General features: G+C 39.8%; 3 protein-coding genes across 4 annotated transcripts; all 3 read right to left on the reverse strand.

Moving 5' to 3' along the window:
- Positions 1–811: 811 nt before the first annotated feature.
- LOC106652946 (E3 ubiquitin-protein ligase RNF168-like) lies at positions 812–8,450 on the reverse strand. Of its 2 annotated transcripts, none has more exons than XM_014372148.2 (6): positions 7,677–8,450; positions 6,457–6,971; positions 6,142–6,382; positions 5,883–6,014; positions 4,477–5,021; positions 812–4,395 (listed from the first exon to the last, which is right to left on the reverse strand). In XM_014372148.2, exons 1-6 carry the CDS (start codon positions 8,218–8,220, stop codon positions 3,496–3,498), a joined length of 2,877 nt encoding a protein of 958 aa, XP_014227634.1. In that variant the 5' UTR covers positions 8,221–8,450; the 3' UTR covers positions 812–3,495. The 2 variants fall into 2 exon arrangements, with proteins under 2 accessions (XP_014227634.1, XP_014227635.1); XM_014372149.2 differs by lacking the exon at positions 7,677–8,450 and adding an exon at positions 7,094–7,258.
- Positions 8,451–10,885: 2,435 nt separating this feature from the next.
- On the reverse strand, positions 10,886–14,984 carry LOC106652794. Its single transcript, XM_023459210.1, has 8 exons — positions 14,941–14,984; positions 14,751–14,862; positions 13,424–14,675; positions 12,365–12,756; positions 11,881–12,300; positions 11,578–11,809; positions 11,282–11,507; positions 10,886–11,165 (listed from the first exon to the last, which is right to left on the reverse strand). The coding sequence occupies exons 1-8, from the start codon at positions 14,982–14,984 to the stop codon at positions 10,886–10,888; spliced, it is 2,958 nt and encodes a 985-aa protein (XP_023314978.1).
- Positions 14,985–15,826: 842 nt separating this feature from the next.
- LOC111693731 (ankyrin-3-like) lies at positions 15,827–18,783 on the reverse strand. The gene has a single exon (XM_023459234.1). It carries the CDS (start codon positions 18,607–18,609, stop codon positions 15,964–15,966), a length of 2,646 nt encoding a protein of 881 aa, XP_023315002.1. The 5' UTR covers positions 18,610–18,783; the 3' UTR covers positions 15,827–15,963.
- Between the last annotated feature and the right edge of the window lie 1,326 nt (positions 18,784–20,109).

Here is a 20,109-nt window from a genome sequence, read left to right on the forward strand (position 1 = left end):
TGCATTTCCGCATCCAGCCGACAACAACAACGCGATAAGAAATTGACTTTCTCCCGAGAGGTGAGAGAGGGTGTGGTGTGTGTGGCGATCTTTGTTCGCGCGTGCTCTTATATAAATTTTACATTATCCTTGCGTAACCTTTCGATTTTCTTCTTTTCTATGTCATTTTTTTCTGAACTGTATAATATACCTATGGTTGCCCTTCCGGCATTGGTAAGGCATGAAATCGCGACGTAATCGAAAGTATTTGAATTACGCTGCGCAGCGGCGGTGAACCGATCGTGAAAAGTCTATACATGTATATACCTATGAACTGGAATGGCACGTGCATGCGAATTCTCGAGCGCTCGCGCACGGTAATTATTTCGAGCAAATTTTTATACATTTTTTACCCTAATGGACTTGAAAATTTCTTATTCTGGGTCAAAGGTTTCGAATGACGATGTGGCATAATACGATACGTCGAATATTTCATCTTGCAATAAAATGATTATTAAGATGATTACTTTAATCCGATAAATGAAAAAATCCAATCGTGTTTTGATTTTCTTTTATAATTCATCAAGTATAAATAAATTTACTTTCCACGTGTGTAAAACAATATTTTCAAGTAAAAAATGCATATCGTTAGTTTGAAATTAAATACTAATTTTTGTCTTTCTGTATGTGATATTTCGCATATTATCAACTCGCAATGAATTACACTCGTAATTTAAAAGAACTACTGCTAGTGTATCATCTTTCTTATTTTTTTTTTTTCGCGTAAATTTGTATCAAGTACAGGGTAAGGAGTATTTTGATAAAAGAATACTTTTTTTCAATAGATATGGTGCAGATAATTTATTGATTTTCTGCTTCTTAACTGGCTTTCAACAACGATTTGTCGATTGTTATGTTTTTTTTTTATATCTATACACTATATTTATTTATAAAATTAAATCTTTCTACGATGAAATTATTCAAGTCATCGGACTTGAAATCATAGCTTTTTTTACAGTGTATCTTAAACTTAATATACAATCAGCGATACGGATTTGTCGTATATAAAAAAATTTTTATTTACAACTCAACTTCATGCTATGAAGTATAATTCATTTTCATTACATAAAGACAATTCAGGTGTGTTTCTTATTTACTTCTGTTATTGTTTATGTTATATTTAACAAAAAATTTACATTTGTATGTGGAAAAAAAATATCATTTCGATCATTTTATAAAAATTTTTACAACTGTGTTAAAAGTAACACATTATGTGCATTATTTCATCTTTACATAAATAATTTCAATATTTTCTCTCTATAGTCTCTATTTTCATTTTTCACTGGAAGAAAACTTAAAGCTCACTTATTTATATTCCATCAAATTTACATAAAAATGTAATACAATTTAATTTCTTTTCAAGTGATGTCAGAATAAACACGCATTTTAAAAATGAGCAATTAATTTACAATATGGGTCGATCGTCATGATCACTTCATTTTTTTACTAACTACATAATTCTTTTTTAAATATTTTTCATTTACATCTAAAAATTTAAATGTACAATATTTAACAGTATTTTCGAGCAAAGAATCAAAACAGAATTTCATACTTTACAATTTATTTCAATCTTCATATTTGTGTAATTCTTTGCTCTTTTTAGTTTTAAAATAAATTGTAGAAGGATTTATTTAATCAATTAATTAATTGGGCGTTACCAGTGAGTTAAGTGTTTTTAACGTAAAATCATGAGAGGTTTGTCCATAATTATACAATTGATAACTATTTACTTGATAAAGATTTCTGTGAGTCACTTAACAATAAATCCACACTCATAAAGTCATATAATATTTGATTAGTTTGAATTTAGCTTTTAAACTATATAATACAAAGCAGCTAATCTCTATTTCCTTGTAATCAATTAAAAATATAGAATTATGTAAATAATAAATAGGACTATTTTTAATCATACTTATGCTAAAATATCTTAAAAATCGCACGCTATAAAAATACATTTATTTTGTTTCTTTAGAGAATTCAATAATTATGTACAATTATCTTTATCTCGATGACTGACACTGAGTTTAGGACAAACTCCTGAACCTCTCAAATGAAAATACTCATCAGTGATTGTGCACTCATTACAATTGGACGTACAACATATATGGCATTTTTTCGTAACTGTTAAAATTTTATCGTCTTGAAAGAAAAATTTTATAAAAATTATCATAAATAAATTGATTCCTGAAGTTATACATTGAGAATAGTTTTTCTCACATAGAACGCGGACTTTGTCGTTGATATAAGCAATTAAATTATTTGAATTTGATGTTTTGCAAGGCGACACTATTTCAAAAATCATTCACTTCAGAAGTACTGATCAGAATTCTCAATTGATCGTTCAGATATAGGACTTTGACGACTGAATTATCTTTGCTGTATTGGATAGATACATTTACCATCTTCTATTAAATGTATGGGATCGTTTGAATAAATCAAAAAAGTAATTTATGATACATTAGTAGTAGTTAAAATAAGCACGCAACCAATTTCGAAAAAAAACTAACGAAATAGTTTAAATTGATCTAAGATATAAATGTAAATATTGAATGATTCGATATAATCCAATAATTCAACTGTAAAAAAAATAAAATATTAAATACGAGCAAGTTAGTTGTCAAACAGTCAAAACTACGTGACTCTGATAAATAAACTGTAAAATTAATCAATCAAAATAAGTTCATCAATTATTAAATTGCTTATTCATTATAAATGACTGGTAAGCCAAAATGGTTGTTTATGTTAAGAAAAATTAGTTGTAGGACATGATCTGGTTCACAAATCAAAATAAAAATTATCTCTTAATTCAAAGAGATATGAATTAGGAACAATCTGTCTGAATAATACATTGCAAACTTGCAATAATAATAATATAAAAAAGTGATTTTATATTTATAAAGTATAAGAAGATTCTGATTTATGAATAATTGATGACTTTCGTTCTGAGGTAAGCTTCTCTAACGTGCGATAAGTGGTCACCGTTGATTGGCCCTTATTTTAAGATGGTAAATAATACGTTCTTTGCATGAAAATTAATTTTATTTGTAGGTAAATTTACAAATTTTGTGACATGGAATTTGGATTGGGTATTTAATATTAGAAAATACTCATTCCAAATCTGACACAGAGTCGATATAATTCGAATAATTTTTATGCAAAGTTTTTATGTCGACGTAAAATCACAAGATTCTTACGGTTTGCCGTTCATGAATTTCGCGCAGTATCTTAATATCTAATTCATGAGATCACAACCAATAAAATTAACTTAAATAAAGCGGCTATTTCATTGACAATAGTTTAAATAAAATAAATATAGACTTATATTTTTTTACGTGTAGAACTTAATATTATCTTATTCGAGAAAGGCCAATCGCCGATTCACAATATCACAACAGCACGCATAGCACCACTTTGAGCCCTAAATATCTTCATTTTAATCCTGACTTTAACCCTTCCCTACTTGGCTTTTTTACTGGACGTCGATGTTGTCGATTTGAGTATTTTAGCCTCAGCGGCTGCCTCACCACGTCTCGTTCTCCTTGCCACTCTTTCCATAGAATCATACGCACTTTGTAGTTGTATTGCTAATTCTCTATCAAATTTTTCACGCTCAGCTTCGTCTTTTAAAATAACTTCTTCCACTGGACTTGGAATCTTCGATTTTACCTTGGGGCTAGGTGCTTTTCGTTTTGAAGGTCTAGGTTGTTTAGCGGCCTTTTTTACGACGGGGCTTGGACTTTCCGAATTTTCTTCGGAATTTAGCTCCTTCTTTTTTGAAGGCTTAGCTCGTTTAGCGACCTTATTTTCGTCAATACTTGGGCTTTCCAAATTTTCCTCAGAACTCGGCGCTTTCCGTTTTGGAGGCCTACCTCGTTTAGCGGACTTTATTTCGTCGGTACTTGGTCTTTCCGAATTTTCCTCGGGATTCGCCTCTTTTCGTTTTGAAGGCTTTGGCTTCGACTGTTTTCGTTTAACAGGCTTTGTTTTCCGTGTTTTTTTGGATGATATCTTCGGCGTCGAAGATAAGCGTGAAGGACCAGATGAAGAATTAGCATACGAATTTGCTGAAGATTGCCGAGCTCTAATATTTACCGTGGAAGGGTAATCGGATTCAGAAGAAGTATCATCTCCCAGAAGGGATTGTTTGTTCGCGAAGATTCTTTTACCGATGTAACTATTGACGACGGTTTCCGATGAAACTTTTACTTGCGTGGATTTTGTTGTCGGTTTAATTTTTTTTCCATTCTTCGACGGTGCCCTTCCTCTTTTTCTAGGTGCTTCTGACTTTTCAGTCGAACTACTTGGTTGGCTTTTTTTTGCCTTGGGTTTAGATGCTTTTTTCTTCTTAACAATTGCCTGAAAATCACATTAAATGTTAATAACCATTGATGCAATTCATTCATTAAGCTGCACACTCAATAAGGATAAAAACGTTACCTGACATGACAAGTTTTCAGTGTTACTGACAGTTCTTTGATTTTGTCTTCTCTTTATTCTGTCAGCGATATTTTCTATGGCAGGATCTTCTATAGGGCGAGGATTTCTTTCTACATACCCATCAGCTCTAGGAGGCTCTTCCGGAACTTCCTGGTTTTGATTACCTGTATCAGATTCAGAATCCATATCTTCGACGTCTATGATCTCAATTTCTTTATCTTGGTTTTTGTTGTTCGTAGTCAACCCGTTTTTCACTCTATTTGGTTGTTTTCTACTGTTAGCCTTCACTTTATTAACAAGTAATGATTCTGGATCGTCAAGATTTAATTTTTTGCTGACTTTTGTACCGTTGACTATTCGGTTGCCGTTTCTGTTAGAATAGTATTTGTTATTACTATCGAAGCCTGCAACGTCTAGTTCTTGCAAAGTTTTACTCGATCTCGGTCCACTGCGTACTTTATCAGTCTTTTTGATTTCGAGTTTACTATTTGTTTGCTGTCCAATCTGTAATTCATTGGACAATAGCACCTGTTCCTTTGTCACACCTGGAAACCAAAATTTTAATTGTTACAATAAGCCATTCAACGAGTATCAAATGAACCTGACAATTTTCGTAAATGTACCAGCAAACTGACACTACATTGATACAAACAGATATCAATAGTATTGAATATTTTGAAAAACATTAGTTAAAGTGATATGCTTTAGATCATGTTTATTTTTACCTTGCTTTTAGCATCTTCTTAAATTGATCAAAAACGATCTATTTATAAAGTTATAAATCAACGGTAACAGATACGGCTTTCGTTAAATTTATTTCTATAAGTAAAAAATACTTAATGGTCAAAATATGTCCAATTATATTTGTTTCAATTGAGCACCGAGATTTTACTGATGAACACTCATAACGAATTTCAAATTCAAACAGACTTAAACCAAGTTACACAGTCAATAATATTTAGATGGAACTCAAAAATAATACCCCTTCTCTATTTGATGATAAATCACTATTACAAGGTTACAAATACTAATAAATTTTATACTAATATAGTATTGTTCAGATGACTAAACAATAATAATTTATTATACACAATCAATTTACTTCGAAATCAGATAATATTTTCAGAGAACATAGACCAACAATATAACTTGAATCAAAACTGCTTATGTGCATTTAAACAGCGTTAAGCAGTCATCATTAATCAACTCTAATTGCAGCTATGAAATTTTAGCTTTTTCATTCGGTTTTTCAATTTTCCTACATTTTACTAATGAATTATCTTTTGAATTGTATTTTTCAAAATCAGAGATAATGTCACATATAAATATGCATTGACTTGTAACTAATTTTTGAGTATACCTTTTAATTAAACATTTAAGAAATGATAAATAAGTATTATATTTACGTGTAAAAGCACTCCAAGAACATCCAAGTCCTTTTTTTTGTCTGTTAAGCATTGGAGGTTTTGGAACAGCCGAAGATTTTCGTTTTGTGATAGGTATAACTCTTATCAACTTTGGCTCGATTTGACGTCCATCTTTAACATTAAAAAAGTAGCTTTTGAATACAATATTTTGAAACTTCAATCATATAAATTGACATGAACAGATTGAAATTAAATAAATCCAATCTACATTAAAAATATATATATTGTAATTTCTCACCAGACGCATGTTTTAATGGTGTGCGAGGCAACGCTCTTATTGGTTTGAAATGATGAATTTCTTGGTTTATACTATCATGACTTCCAGCACTTTCAGCACTACCTATCCTTTCTTTACTTTCTTCTGTTGTAACAATTTCAACTCCTAATTTTTTCTTTTTAGAGTTAATTATGTCATTTGGTACTTGTAATTCTTCTTTACTTTGAAGTCCGTATATTTTGGAGGAGTTGATAAATTCTCCCTAGAAAATGTATGTTGAAATGTAAAGACTTTGAAAAAAGTATTAAAAAGTAATAATTGAGCAACGCGTCTTACCACAGTTGGACAGCTTAATTGGTTAATTGGTTGGTTAACACGAGATTGATGAGTTACAACTCTGGTAACAACATTTTGAATTGGCACTGGTTCTTTTTGGGTTTTGACTGTTTTTACACTTGACAAAAGTTTATTAGTCTTAACACTGAGAGGGACACATTTATTCTTTATATCAAAAGCTTTCAGCGACATTTTATGATTACTGGTTGAATTTCTTTGACCGACATTTGATTTGGACTGCTCAACATTTGCTATAGCTATTGTTTTTGCAGTCCTTTCTGGCCTCTTTCTTTCGTACATGTCTTCATTTGCTAGTGTTCTCGCTAAAAGTTGATCTTTAGCAAGTTGAAGTAATTTTTTCTGTTCTTCTTCGTTGTATATCTGTCGCATAAGTGCCTCGCTAGCCAAACGTTCAATTTCATCCTGCTGTCTCATTCGCTCTTTGGCCTGCTGAAGTTTGACTTCATATTCCTTTCTAATTTCACCAGATGCACTGATTTTTTTTGATTTAAGATCTAGAAGTACAAAATTATTGTTATGAGTATTTTTATTTTAGAAATCATAGAAACATTAGATAAAAATCTCAAGTATTAATACAATAATATCATAAAAAAAAAAAAAAAAAATAAAAACAAACCGAGAGTTCTCGTACGGGACAAAATAGAAGCAAATGCTTGAAAAATTGGTTGAAATGCGTCGACAGCTTGGAGCATAAAAAATCATAGTGCGTTTGATGTTCAAAGCGGAGCAACGAGCACAAGTCACTTGCTGCGAAAACAAAACATCGGCTGTCTCGTAAACATCGAAAGTGGATCATGTTTGACGGCTAGATTCGATGGCAACAGTGAAAGCCCTCTGCAGCAGCAGCAGCGAAAAGCGCAAACATAACCTCGGGTCTTTCGCACTGTGCAATTGGCATTATTATATCTGCATACATGGTGCGCGGGTGGGCGCATAGGACAGAGAGGCACACGCAGTCCGAAGAAGAGCGCGAATATTATGCGCTCTACTACTAGGCGCGCGTGAGTATAGTAAGAGAGGCTGCGGCGCGGGGAAAGGGTATACCAAATACTATGCCTATTATACACGCACAAGCTATATAGCCGCGCGTCGGCTGTGCTCGCGAGCGTGTTTGTGTACATAGAACCTATCGATTGACACGAGATGTAAACATAAACGCCAGAGACAGAGAAAGAGAGAGACGAGAGATAAACACTCACCAGGCACAGACGGAATCACGCGGTGCAGATGTTGACGATGACGATGATGATCCACCACCTGGGGAAGATGATTGCGATGATGCACGAGGTCGTGCGGATCGACGACGGCGGGCGGATAGGTGTCGCGTATCAGCCGCCACAGGTCGTGATTGACGAGGTTCGTGTCGCTGGACTTGGTGGTGGAGCGGAACCAGGAGCCGAGGCGCTGCCTGCACAGCGGACAGTTCAGGCTGCTGTGCTCGACGCTGGCCCTGAGACAGGCCAGACAGAGATTGTGGCCGCAGGGCAGACTGACCGGCTCGCGCAGCAGACCCTGGCACACGGGACAGACGAGCTCGACGACGAGACGGGCCTCGTTGGTGGCCGCTGCGTAGGCGGCCGCAGCGACGGCCGCTGCTTCCGCATCGCCAGCGGCTTGATGCTGCTGATGGATTGCTGATGCAATTTTGCTGCTCGTGGCGGTGCTGGTCGACGAGGAGGACGACGACGACTTGTTGTTGCTTCTGTTGTCGCTCGACGACGACCTTTTGAAACAAGTCGCCATCTTATTATCGATGCACGCACGAAAAAACACACGCACGCACGCACGCACGCACTGCTTAAATATACGCGACTCGGAGTCGGCGTATTATTATGTACACACAGCACCCAGCACAACGGCACTACTACTACTACAACACACTTGGCACTCCAAATTGTAAACGATACGGGTATATAGTAAGCAGCAGCGGAGCACGGGCTGCGGGCGACGCGATACGCGGCTGCGGCGGCGGCGGAGATTCGCGCGACGACGCATGCATGCAGCAGCAGCGGCGGCAGCGGCGGCTACAGCAGAGTAGAGTAGTAGTGAGTACTGGCGGCGACTACAGCAAGTACACTAGTCGCACTACACGTAAACACGGGTGTGTATAGGTACGTGGGTAACTCGTCGTAGTCGTGTTTGTGTACGCGCAGTACCGAGTATAGGTGCAATCGCATATACACACGATTCGCAATTCACGCGGCGGCTGCGGCGGCGGCTAATAGGTATACTACGCCGATACTACAAGCCGCTACACTACACACGTATACTATAAGATTGTTATATATTCGGCAGCGGCGGCGGCGGCGGCGGCGGCTCGCGTCGGTGTGTGTCTATACATCGTGCCTGTATGTGTGTGTGTGTGTGCATCTCTCCGCATTCGCGCACTAATGCATTTAGGACTCTCTGCTACTGCGAGATGCCGCGCTGCCTTGCATAGCTCCGTCTTTGTTCCCCATACCCATGCTGCTGCTGTATACTACTATAACGACAACACATCGAGGCAGTTGACGCGTTGTAATTTCGGAGTCTCTTTCGGCGAGAGTTGGGTCGAGCTCGCGCACACACACATACGCACACTATACATAACAGCAGTCACGTAGTAAAACTCGTAGTATTATTGTATATAGCCCGTCGTCGTTACTCGTTGCCGCCTTCTGCGCTGCGTGTGCTATATATATGATTTAATAATATAGCAGTAGCTGTAATATACGAGAGCTTCGCGTGTGTGAGTGTGAGCTCGTTGGGTTGTCATACACACACACACACACATAGTACACTTGCAGACAGACTCACGCGGCGTTTTGTTGTCGTGCTGCTCTTGTTGTTGACTCCATATACACCATTTTTGTAACAAAGATATGCTTCGAGATTATACGATGCTGCTTTTAGCTCATAATATGTAATATAATATATTTGGAATCGACCGCACACACACGTAGTGCACGCGACATGATAGATTACAGGCTGGGGCCATTTACATCAGATCCATCACGACGAGTAGCTGACTTGCCGATGCTATTTCGTAATGCGACTAATCCACGATTGTATGGACGATGTATACTCGTGAAAAGAATTTAATTTCTATGCTTGAATAATGCAGATACGGTCTTCGATCGAGCAGCTGTGTAACGCGTGAATGTGCAATTTTTTTAATAGCTAAATACCGCAGTATCTGAGGGAACTCGTGCCGATTTTTCACGTCGACGCGTGACTTTAGACGGATTAGGATAATGGATTTTTTCAATCACACCTAGGTGACAACTCAATCGTCGTTCGTAGCCGTGAAAGTTATATGCCTCATCATTCTATTTACATTTTTTCCTATTATCCATTCATATTTTCTCATCGTTTTATCTATAAATACCAAATATTCATTCACTCTCACAGATATTTTCTATTCGATTGAAATGCGCCTGAAATGTTATATGCCAAACACGTAATCAGCTCACTATCACATGACAAGTACGAATAATAAAATCAAGATAGTTTAAGCTTGTTGATCAGTTAAAATTGAAAATTAATAAAAATAATTGTAGGAGAGTCAAAAAGTAATCAATTAGATATCTGTGGTGGAAAGGCATAACGACTTAAGTCCATTTTTTTGAAAATCGATTTTATGATGAAAAACGTCTATATTTAGTGTCTATTTTAATGTACAAGGGTCAGAATAGGCGAATATAGCGTATAGCGTTAGTTGCAGCATCGTGCATAACGACTTAAGTCCATTTCGCGAAAACTGGGGAAAGGCAAAACGACTTAAGTCCACCCTTGCGAGTTTCAAAATGCTATAGAGAGTCTAATTTTATTTGAAAATGAAAGAAAATGATATTAGAATGTTAAACATAGCTCCACACTCTTCGAATGTTGTGAATTACGCTATATGATTGTTACATATGATACGCGAGGGGCAATTTTCTCGATTTTCAGTTTGGCCTTTTTTCGTTGCAAGATTCGAGATCTGACGGCAGTATAACGTTAAATGAGCTATTTTATCAATGAAAAATCATTACATGAGGTTTTGATCACAAACTGCGCGAAATTATTGATATTGAAAAAAGTGTGACCGCCAAAAGTGGACTTAAGTGCAAACCGTGGAAAGGCAAAACGACTTAAGTCCATATTTTTTGCTCCCTATCATCGCTATGATGCGCCTTTCAATTTCATAAGTACATAGTTCAAAAGTTACCTCATAGTAGCTTAAAACATCATAGGTTCAGATCTCGACTCGTCCGCGTTTAGTTAGGCTGGCACAATCAACTTAAAACGCGTTTTTCTCAAAAACACGAAAAATGGACTTAAGTCGTTATGCCTTTCCACCACAGATATTTACACAATGGACTCTTTGTGGTGTACTATGCCTCAAACTTTTTCAATTGGAAAATTTAATTATATACTTGAAACTAAATTAATCTCTTTTCGTTTTATTGAAATAGCTCTTAACTTTAGTCATGAGAATAATCAATAACCGCGCAATTATTTTGACCGTATACAAAGCCACGATCGTAACGACCAAAAACGCTGCGTAAACATCGAGCAGCGACGCTTGCCACCAGGGCATATCCACGAGGGGTGATCTGAGCGATTTTTTGCCATTTCTTGCGACGAACTCGATCCAATATGCCGCGGTGTCCATTGGGCTCATTGGCGTATCTCTGAAGGATAGACTCAATTTTTTTGCTTCCTTTCTGTAAGACCATAAATAAATATTTTCTTTAATCGTCGCGAGTTTAGAATCACAGCGAATAAACTGGACACAATGAGTGTGTTAAAGTATTCAAGCAGGTTATTTAAATCAACTCACTTGTAAAGGGGATTATTTAGTACTTCGAAAAGAGCAAATTCAAAGGACTCCCTTGTTATGTTTGACCATTCGAGTTTGATGGCTACTCCTTTCTTCTTGTACAGATCCACATTCATGTACTGGTCTGAGAATAGGGGAAATCCGATCATTGGCACTGCGTTGTAAATGGCTTCCATAGTTCCCATCAAACCACCGTGGGTTATAAAAGCTCTGATGTTTCTGTGTTCTGCGTGTTGTAATGGAGGATAAGATAATTATTTTATCAATCAAAAAATTAATTATTTAAATGTACGCACTTAAAACTTCCATCTGTGGTAACCAAGTTTCTGTCAAAACATTATCCGGAAGACCAGTTGGTAATTCTTCGGGTTTGACAATCTTCCACAAAACCCGAGTTGGTGCAATTTTCCGGAAGGCATTGTAAAACATCTCTAGCATGGGTTTTGGGAAAGTTTCGATGCGAACCATCGAGCCGAACGAAAAGTACACGAATCCATTTTCGCTCTCATCCAAGAATTTTTGAGTTCGCTATAACATCGAAAATATCATAATTCAAAAAACTACACAACATTTCTACGTGTTATGGTACTTTTCCAAACCTCGGATAATTTATTGTTGGTTTCCGCTATATGTAGACCACCAACGGGTACTATCGCGGGGGTCAAGGGTTTAATTCCGTTGAGCATGTGATTGTAATTGATCAGCATCAAATCAACATCTTTTATCAGCTCGCTTACCGGGGGATAATCCTCGCCAAAGTACTTCTTGACCAAAGCATTCTGATTTCTTACGAAATAATAATATCCATACTCGACGTAACAAGTCATGAAAAAATTTTTCAGCCTCTCTGCGAACGACATAGGACTGGCTTGTCCACCGTAAACGCTCGGTACGATCGCCAAATTACGCGGATTTCCCATGCTAGCGTACGTCCAATCGGTCGTGCTCAAAGTTTCTACGGTAACCAGAGGAATATTTAAACGCCTGCCGAAGGCCAAATAGCAGCTGGCCGTGTACGGCTGGAAAATATTAAAATTTGGAAAATTTTGCGATTGCGTAAGTCCAACGGATCGAAATGCATACCTGTGTGATAACTACGTCGTAAGGAGGATCGTTCGGTGGATCGTCGATGAGCTTTTTGAGAACCGGCTGCTCCATCAGTTCGCACACCGGATCGCCGAGCTGCGACAGAACCAGACTCATGTCCACGATGCCCAGCCACTTCAGCAACCTCTCGTAATGCAAATTATTCAGATAGGTCGTGATGTTGGGCGTCCGAATGCTGTGATCGGTGTAATTTTCCATCGGTTCCTTCAACGGATAGTGGCTGTAAACGTCCACCCGATGACCTCTGGCAGCCAATCCTCTCATCAAACGCTCGTTCATGGTGAAATGGCTGCGGAACGTTTGCGGAAATATTCCCAGTATTCGTAGACCATCGATTGGGTTTGCACTTAAAATTATGTATAAATGCACTAGAATCAACGACGCACATTTTCCCGATTTTACGAACATTTGATCGCGAAACAATCCTTTAAAAAAGGCCTGATTTCGTTAATTTATTTTGAGACGTCCAAAGTGACACTACTTATGATTTTATTGTAATGAAATTGTTTTATACAAAGTAGCCACTGCCTTCAGTTGGTCCCTGAATGAAAAGATAATTTAACAATATTTATCAATTACATTGCAAATCAGTATCTTAGGAAAACATCGATAGATTAACTCTCGGTGCTTAACGATAAAATTAACAATTTCAATAATTTTGTATTGAAAATCGATAAGAAACAAGATTCATTTTGAAAAGATGTAAATTCGAATAATTTTGGAAATATATGATAAAAAAAAACAATTTTTCTAAAAATTAGATTGATATGAAAAACTTTATTGAATAATGATGACTAAAATTCATGTGACTAACAATAAAAATCAAATATCAATAGGGTTTTACAGTTTCAAGGCTTACAATTAATAATTTGCTTAATTTCCTTTAAAGAACGTAGTGATTTTTCTTATGCCTTAAAATTATTTTTACATGATGAGATAACATTTGAAGAAGTCTTAACATTATTTTGAAAGAGAAATTTTAAATTAATTTTTCGAACATATCTATTCAATTGTTTGCTCCTTGAGTTTTAAAACGTGAGTGATGAACTGATTCAAGGTGGGTTTTGAGACGACTCTCTCCAGTGAATAACTGTCCGCACATATCGCACTTATGTGTGACACCATTGTGCATCGTATCAATGTGCCTTTTAATATTCCTTTTATCTGAGAACTTCTTTCCGCAAATATCACATGCATGTGTGACATCATTGTGTATCGCATCGATGTGTTTTTTGAGATTAAACTTTTGTGTGAATGTCTTTCGACATATTTTACATGCATGTGCGGCCCCATTGTGCATCGTATCAATGTGCCTTTTGGCATTACTTTTATCTGAGAACTTCTTTCCGCAAATATCACATGCATGTTTGACACCATTGTGAATCGCATTCATATGCATTTTGAGACTACCCTTTTCTGTAAATTTATTACCGCAAATATCACATGCATGTCTGACACCATTGTGAATTGAGTCGATATGAATTTTGAGACTACCCTTTTTTGTAAATTTATTTCCGCAAATATCACATGCATGTTTGATACCGTTGTGCATCATATCAATGTGCCTTCTAATATTCCTTTTACCTGAGAACTTCTTTCCGCAAATATCACATGCATGTTTGACACCATCGTGCTTCGCATCAATGTGCTTTTTGAGATTACTCTTGTTTGTAAATTTATTTCCGCAAATATCACATGCATGTCTGACACCATTGTGAATTGAGTCGATATGAATTTTGAGACTAGCTTTTTTTGTAAATTTATTTCCGCAAATATCACATGCACTTCTTATTCCATTATGCATCGTATCGATGTGTTTTTTGAGAGAAGTTCTAAGTGTGAATTTGGACCCGCATATATCGCATGTGTGAGTGATTTTACTATGCATTGAAACGATGTGGCGTTTCAGAACATCTTTTCGTGAAAATGTTTTTCCATGTTTATCACTATCATGGCCGTTACTACCATTCACTGATTGTTTGGTACCGTTTCCTTTTTTATTTTTCTTGTCAAGTTCACTATCAAAATCCGAATTCGATTCTTCTGCAGTGTCACCAAAAAATTCTTGTTTGACTTCCTTGCCAATTTCTACTTTAATTGTGTTTTGATTTTTGTAAACATCGTTATTATCTTTTACATTCCGCAAATGATTTGAAAAATAATTTTTCATTTTCTTATCTGATAATGAATTCCAATTGGGTTTGACATCTTCACATTCAACGACTATTTCCACTTTCTCATCAAGCTCACTTTCAAGTTTAATGTCACATTTTGGAAGTGTATGGGTCTGTTGAAAAATAAAAGCTGTGTGAGCATTTCCATGAGAATACAATAATAGATACATATAAATATCAACACTTACAGGATTTTCTTGATGAAATGATAAGGATTGTAAATTTTTAAGATCGGGTTTTTCGTCGATCATTTCACTATCATTTTCACTAAGCAGCGCATCACTAGGCTCGTCCTTCACTCTGAAATTATAACCTCAATAAGATCCAGTATTCTGGAATAATATTTTTATAATTTCGTTCTCATAAAATGAAAGTTACCTGATGGCGGAGCTGAATAAACCACTAGATTCCATCTTTCTCATGTTGAAATTCGGTAAATTTCGTGGAACAATCAATCTTTCTGAGATGATTCAGCTAATTACGTGGAAAAACTGTCGAAGAGTGTGCTCGTTGTATTTCGAAAAACTGCGTCTTTGCACGAAAAGAGCCAGTTTAGACTCGATCAGCTTTGCGGGCTGCTCTCCGTGTTGACGTGTACTGATGCACGCTGTGGCATGCACGTGCCCCAAAGTGCCGCAGCGGACAATTCGGAGACGAACGAATGCGACGTAAACAACATGGCGAGCATGGCTCTATGGCCTATGCTCTTTTCTTGTAATTGATACAAATTAACTATTTACGAATCATCACATTTTTCTGTCAATGACCGAAATTTTTGCAATTATTGGAACAGAAATCTCGCGTATTGAATTGAATCAATTATTTTATAATTGCATTTTCAGCAAGCAACATAGGATCGACTCTCACTCTTGATAAATCCTGTAGGTGATATTTAAGAAGCTTTCCAATTCCGTCAAAGGCTAATTTTTATCATTTCAATTTAATGATATCATCAAATCATGAACATTTAAATCATGAACGTTTAATTAACATTTAAACATTTAAAATTTAATAATGTAAGCTAAACTTTATTTTTAGTATATAGTAACTATTGCCATTCTCAAACATTTGAATCTGCGTTCGGGTTCTGATGCATCTCTATTTATTTTTTATACATGCAAAGGATGAAAATAAATAAACAATAATGATAATATTAAATGCTATCAGTCGTTATAAATTTATTATACAAACATTTTTCATTATTAATTACAATGAATTCTATGTAAATTTTGTACATAATTTCAATATTTATTTTTACCTAAATCACATAAAAATATTAACACCTATTTCACCGAAATATTTACAATACTTTATAAAACGCTTTATAAAATATTTACAACAGCTTTATTTAGTTATTAACGCTCACTGGTAAATTCAGTCATTTCGAAGAGCTCTTCGCGATCACGATCGATTCATATTATCGGCCGCCTGGCAAATGGACCAAACGTCCGTCAAGTCCAGATGCTCGGCGATCAAATCGCAGCAGAGAAGCGGCAAGCGCGAATGAATCAGCAACATCAAATATTGCGAAGCCCATCGCTGGAAGTATCTTCTGGCCATCGACTGGCACAGAAACGTGTCGCAGGCCTCGCGATATATCGCGGGACAATTGCCCCAGCCAATCGAGTTCGCGAACGCGCAGTAGTCCTCGTACGTGAATCCTCTCGCCGCCTTTCCACGCGGCAGCCGGATCAGGTCGTGGAGCGACAGGTCCGAATTGATCATGATGGCCCTCGCTCTGTTCGCGAAGTCCTCGTCTTCGTCCAAGCATCGTTCGAGTTCGTCCGACTCGTCGAGCAGTCCGTGCTCGGCGAACAGACCCACGATCCTCAGGCCGTCGCTCGGGTCCAAGTAGTGCAATCTCCCGAGATGGCCGATGGATCTCAGAGACTTGATCGTCGTCACGTCGTAGCACAGGCCCTGCGTCCGATCGTACTTGGCGACGAAGGCCTCGGTGGGAAAAACGAAGCTCGACACGTCGGCTCCGTTCGCCACGAGCACCTCGACCGCGTGGGGCAAATGATTCGCCACGGCCAGTTCCAACGGCGTTCGGCCCGAATGGTCCCGCGCGTCGATCAGCAACTGCCGCTGGACGCTGCGGTTGACTTTGAAGAACAGCTGCGTCAAGCTATCGTCGTCCTGATACTGCTTCCTCTTGCAGATGTTGTGCAGAGGCATCGATCCCTCGTTGTTGGCCAGATTCGGATCGGCTCTCGCCTCCAGCAGCAGTCGGGTGATCTGCGTCTGGCAGGTGTCGGCCACGGCGTAGTGCAGCGGAGTATTGCCCAGCTCGTCGCGGGCGTCCACGCGAAGCGCCTGCTCTTGCGCGGCGCACTTCTCGAAGAACCACTGCGCGAACTCGTCGATGTTCGGTCGCTGGCACAACACGTGCAGAGTCGTCGATCCCTGGTGGTCGGCCAGATTCGGATCGGCCCCGTAGCCCAGCAGCTCGCGGACGGAGTTCCGGTGGCCCAGGTAGACGGCCCAGTGCAGCGGCGTCCAACCGTGACTGTCCCGGGCGTCGACCTGCACCGGCAGATAGCCGGGCTCGCAGTGCTCGAACAGCATCGCCGTCAACTCGTGCTCGACTTTCATCTGGCAGACCATGTGAAGCGGCGTCGATCCCTCGCCGTCGGCCTGGTTGGGATCGGCCCCGTGTATCAGGAGCGCGCGAACGATGTGCCGGTGGCCGGCCGCCAGCGCCACGTGCAGCGGCGTCTTGCCCAACCTCGTGGCGGCGTTCACGTTGCGTATCTTGCTCGCGACGAGGAGCTCGAACAGCAAGGCCTCCGTGTCGCACTCGAGGTAGTCGGCGCAGACCACGTGCAGAGCCGTCTCGCCGTGGTCGTTCTCCAGGTTGGGATCGGCGCCCCGCTTCAGCAGGGCGCTCGCCACCTTCTTCTCGCCGAGGCTCAGAGCCAGATGCAGCGGTGTCCGGCCCTCGGCGTCCAGGGCGTCGACGAGCACCTCTGCTCGCTTCTTGTCGCAGGCCTCGAACAGCGCCTCGACCAAGTGATCCGCGTCGTCCCAGTTGCTGCAGATCATGTGAAGCGGTGTCTTTCCCGCGGGACCGGGCAGATTCGGATCGGCGCCGTTGGCCACCAGCGTTGCCAGCACCTCGCTCGTCCTCGCGTGGCGGCGCCATGTCAGGGCGAAGTGCAGCGGTGACAGGCCCTTGGCGTCCAGCGCGTCGATCTTCACGCTCTGTCCTTTCTCGCGGCAGATCGCGAAGAACATCTCGAGAAAATCGATCTTCATATGTGGATTTTTCAGGTCGACGATCCTGTGCAGAGGCGTCCTTCCGTGCGTGGCGTGGACGACGTTCGGATCGGCGCCGGCTCTCAGCAGCAGCTCGACCACGTCCCTGTGGCGCCGCGTCAGAGCCGCGTACAGCGGCGAGTCGCCGGTCTTGGGCACGAGCTCGTTGGGATCCACCCGGCCGAGCTCGAGGAATTTCTCGACGACGTCGGCGCATCCCGCCAGGCAGGCCACGTGGAAATGCGTGTAACCGTCGTCGTCGCGGTAATTCACGTCGTACCGGTCGTAAATTTCGAAGAGCTCGCACAACGCCGTTTTGTCCGCGCGATAGGACATGCTTTCGGCCATTAGATGCACCACCGTGGTGCGACTCGACGATGTCCTGCCGTCGTCATCGGCCGCTTCGGGTATATCCTTGTAGCCGGTCTTGGCCACGAATTCGATGACGGAGTAGCGGTAGTCGTTCGGGCCGAGGCGCTCCGACCACTCCACGTCCTGCGCGAGAAGCCATTCGATTTCCGCGGGCCGTAAAATCTCACGGAGATCCGGAAGCGGACACTCCAGGCCCAGGTGCACGATCAACCGACGAAGTCGCAGGAAAAATTGCGCTCGATTTCCCTCGTCGTCCCAATTGACCTTTCCACGCATGAACTTCAATTCACTGTAATAATCCTCTTCGAAGTCTTCTTCGGGTGCGCATTCGTAGTCTCTGTCACCGTCGCTCGAATCACTCTCGTCAAGGATATCAACAAGATCCATGATATCGATGCATTCTTCGTCGCACTCCATTGCACGGCACGCTCAAACTTTTGGACGTCGTATAAACGCCAACTATATACGTACGAACAACTCTCACTATATAGTCACTTCAAACACTTGCACAACTCGACGCAATGTTACGCGCTGCTGCTTACTCGGCGGCGTCGTGGCCTACACTGAACTGCTGTGCCAACCACTTCTCTAGCCTAGCCGCGCACAGTACACTAGTACAGCCAGACGACAGCTGCGCGGCTTCGGCGCACGAGCGAGGCACCCTCTACAATGGTTGGCGATTACATGCGCAAGGCGCGTTCGCGCGTCAGAGAGCGAAGTAACGCCATAATGTAGAAGCAGGCTCTCCACCACATGCTCGGGAGTCTCGGGACATAAACAGTTTGAACAAATCGAAACGAGAAAAATTATGAAAGTCACTGTACACAATGGTTACGAGGTTCTTTACAACGGTGACATTTAAAAATGCGTACATAAAAAATTTACCATGAAAAAATTGCACATTTACAAAAATATGCCTGTTTCGATCCGAATTATGAATTTGAGGATAATCTTTGGACAATTCTGAGACTTTCTAGTTGGATACTTTTTATCTAAACTCAAACTAGAGTCACCTCGTCAGTGATTGTAAGCTTGAGTTGATCTTCAAATTAACTAATGATATTACAATAACTGATGACATTAATTTATGGCAATGGGTGCAAAATAGAAAAATGTTGATAGAACTACCCCAGTAAATAATGGAAAAAAATATTAATCATAAAATATCTCGGATTTCTTTCAATAACCCGTACTTTTAATAATTTCAGAAAATTCCGGAAGGTGCAAAATTGGGTGGATTGGAGCCTCTTTGATTTTGGAGACGATACGATCCATGTCCTTTTTGGAATGCGACAGGCAAATTTCAAAGGTTTCAAACTAGCAGCAAGTTACAGTAACCTTATCCGCAAGGCTGCCAAATTGATGGACCCCAGCACCACGACCTACAAGAGAAGCAATGATGACATTTTGACCGTAAAAAAAATACTAATGATCACTTAACGATGTGTACATTACTTATCGGCATTGGAATCAACATTTTTTTCAGATTTATAAAAACGAATTCAAAGAGTACTTCACAACTCTCAAAGTACTGACTAAGCAGTATCTGGCGGACAACGCACAGTATTTACAGGAAATCATGTTCTACAAAGCCATACATGGTAGCAAGGGCAATGTCGAGGATGGACTCATTAAGTTGCGAGGCTGTCTCATCAGCAAGCCGAAATCGATTGTGTCGATTCAAATCCACTATGGTTGCACGATCAAGGCTCCGAAGGGATCGCACGTAGTGCTTAATTATGACAATGTGTCCAAGGTATTGGGGAATCAGTTTGTCAGGGAGAATAATTATTTTCTAAGACAAGCTGGCTTCTTCCATGGCTCCAAAAGCCCGAGAAAATACCCGAAAGTTGCGTACGTTCACGCGTACGCGAACATCGACGCAAATAAGAATCTACATATATTCAATATACCTTT

The sequence above is a fragment of the Trichogramma pretiosum genome, unplaced genomic scaffold, assembly GCF_000599845.2.
Source record: "Trichogramma pretiosum strain Unisexual culture from Peru unplaced genomic scaffold, Tpre_2.0 scaffold58, whole genome shotgun sequence".
NCBI classification, from domain to species: Eukaryota; Metazoa; Arthropoda; class Insecta; order Hymenoptera; family Trichogrammatidae; genus Trichogramma; species Trichogramma pretiosum.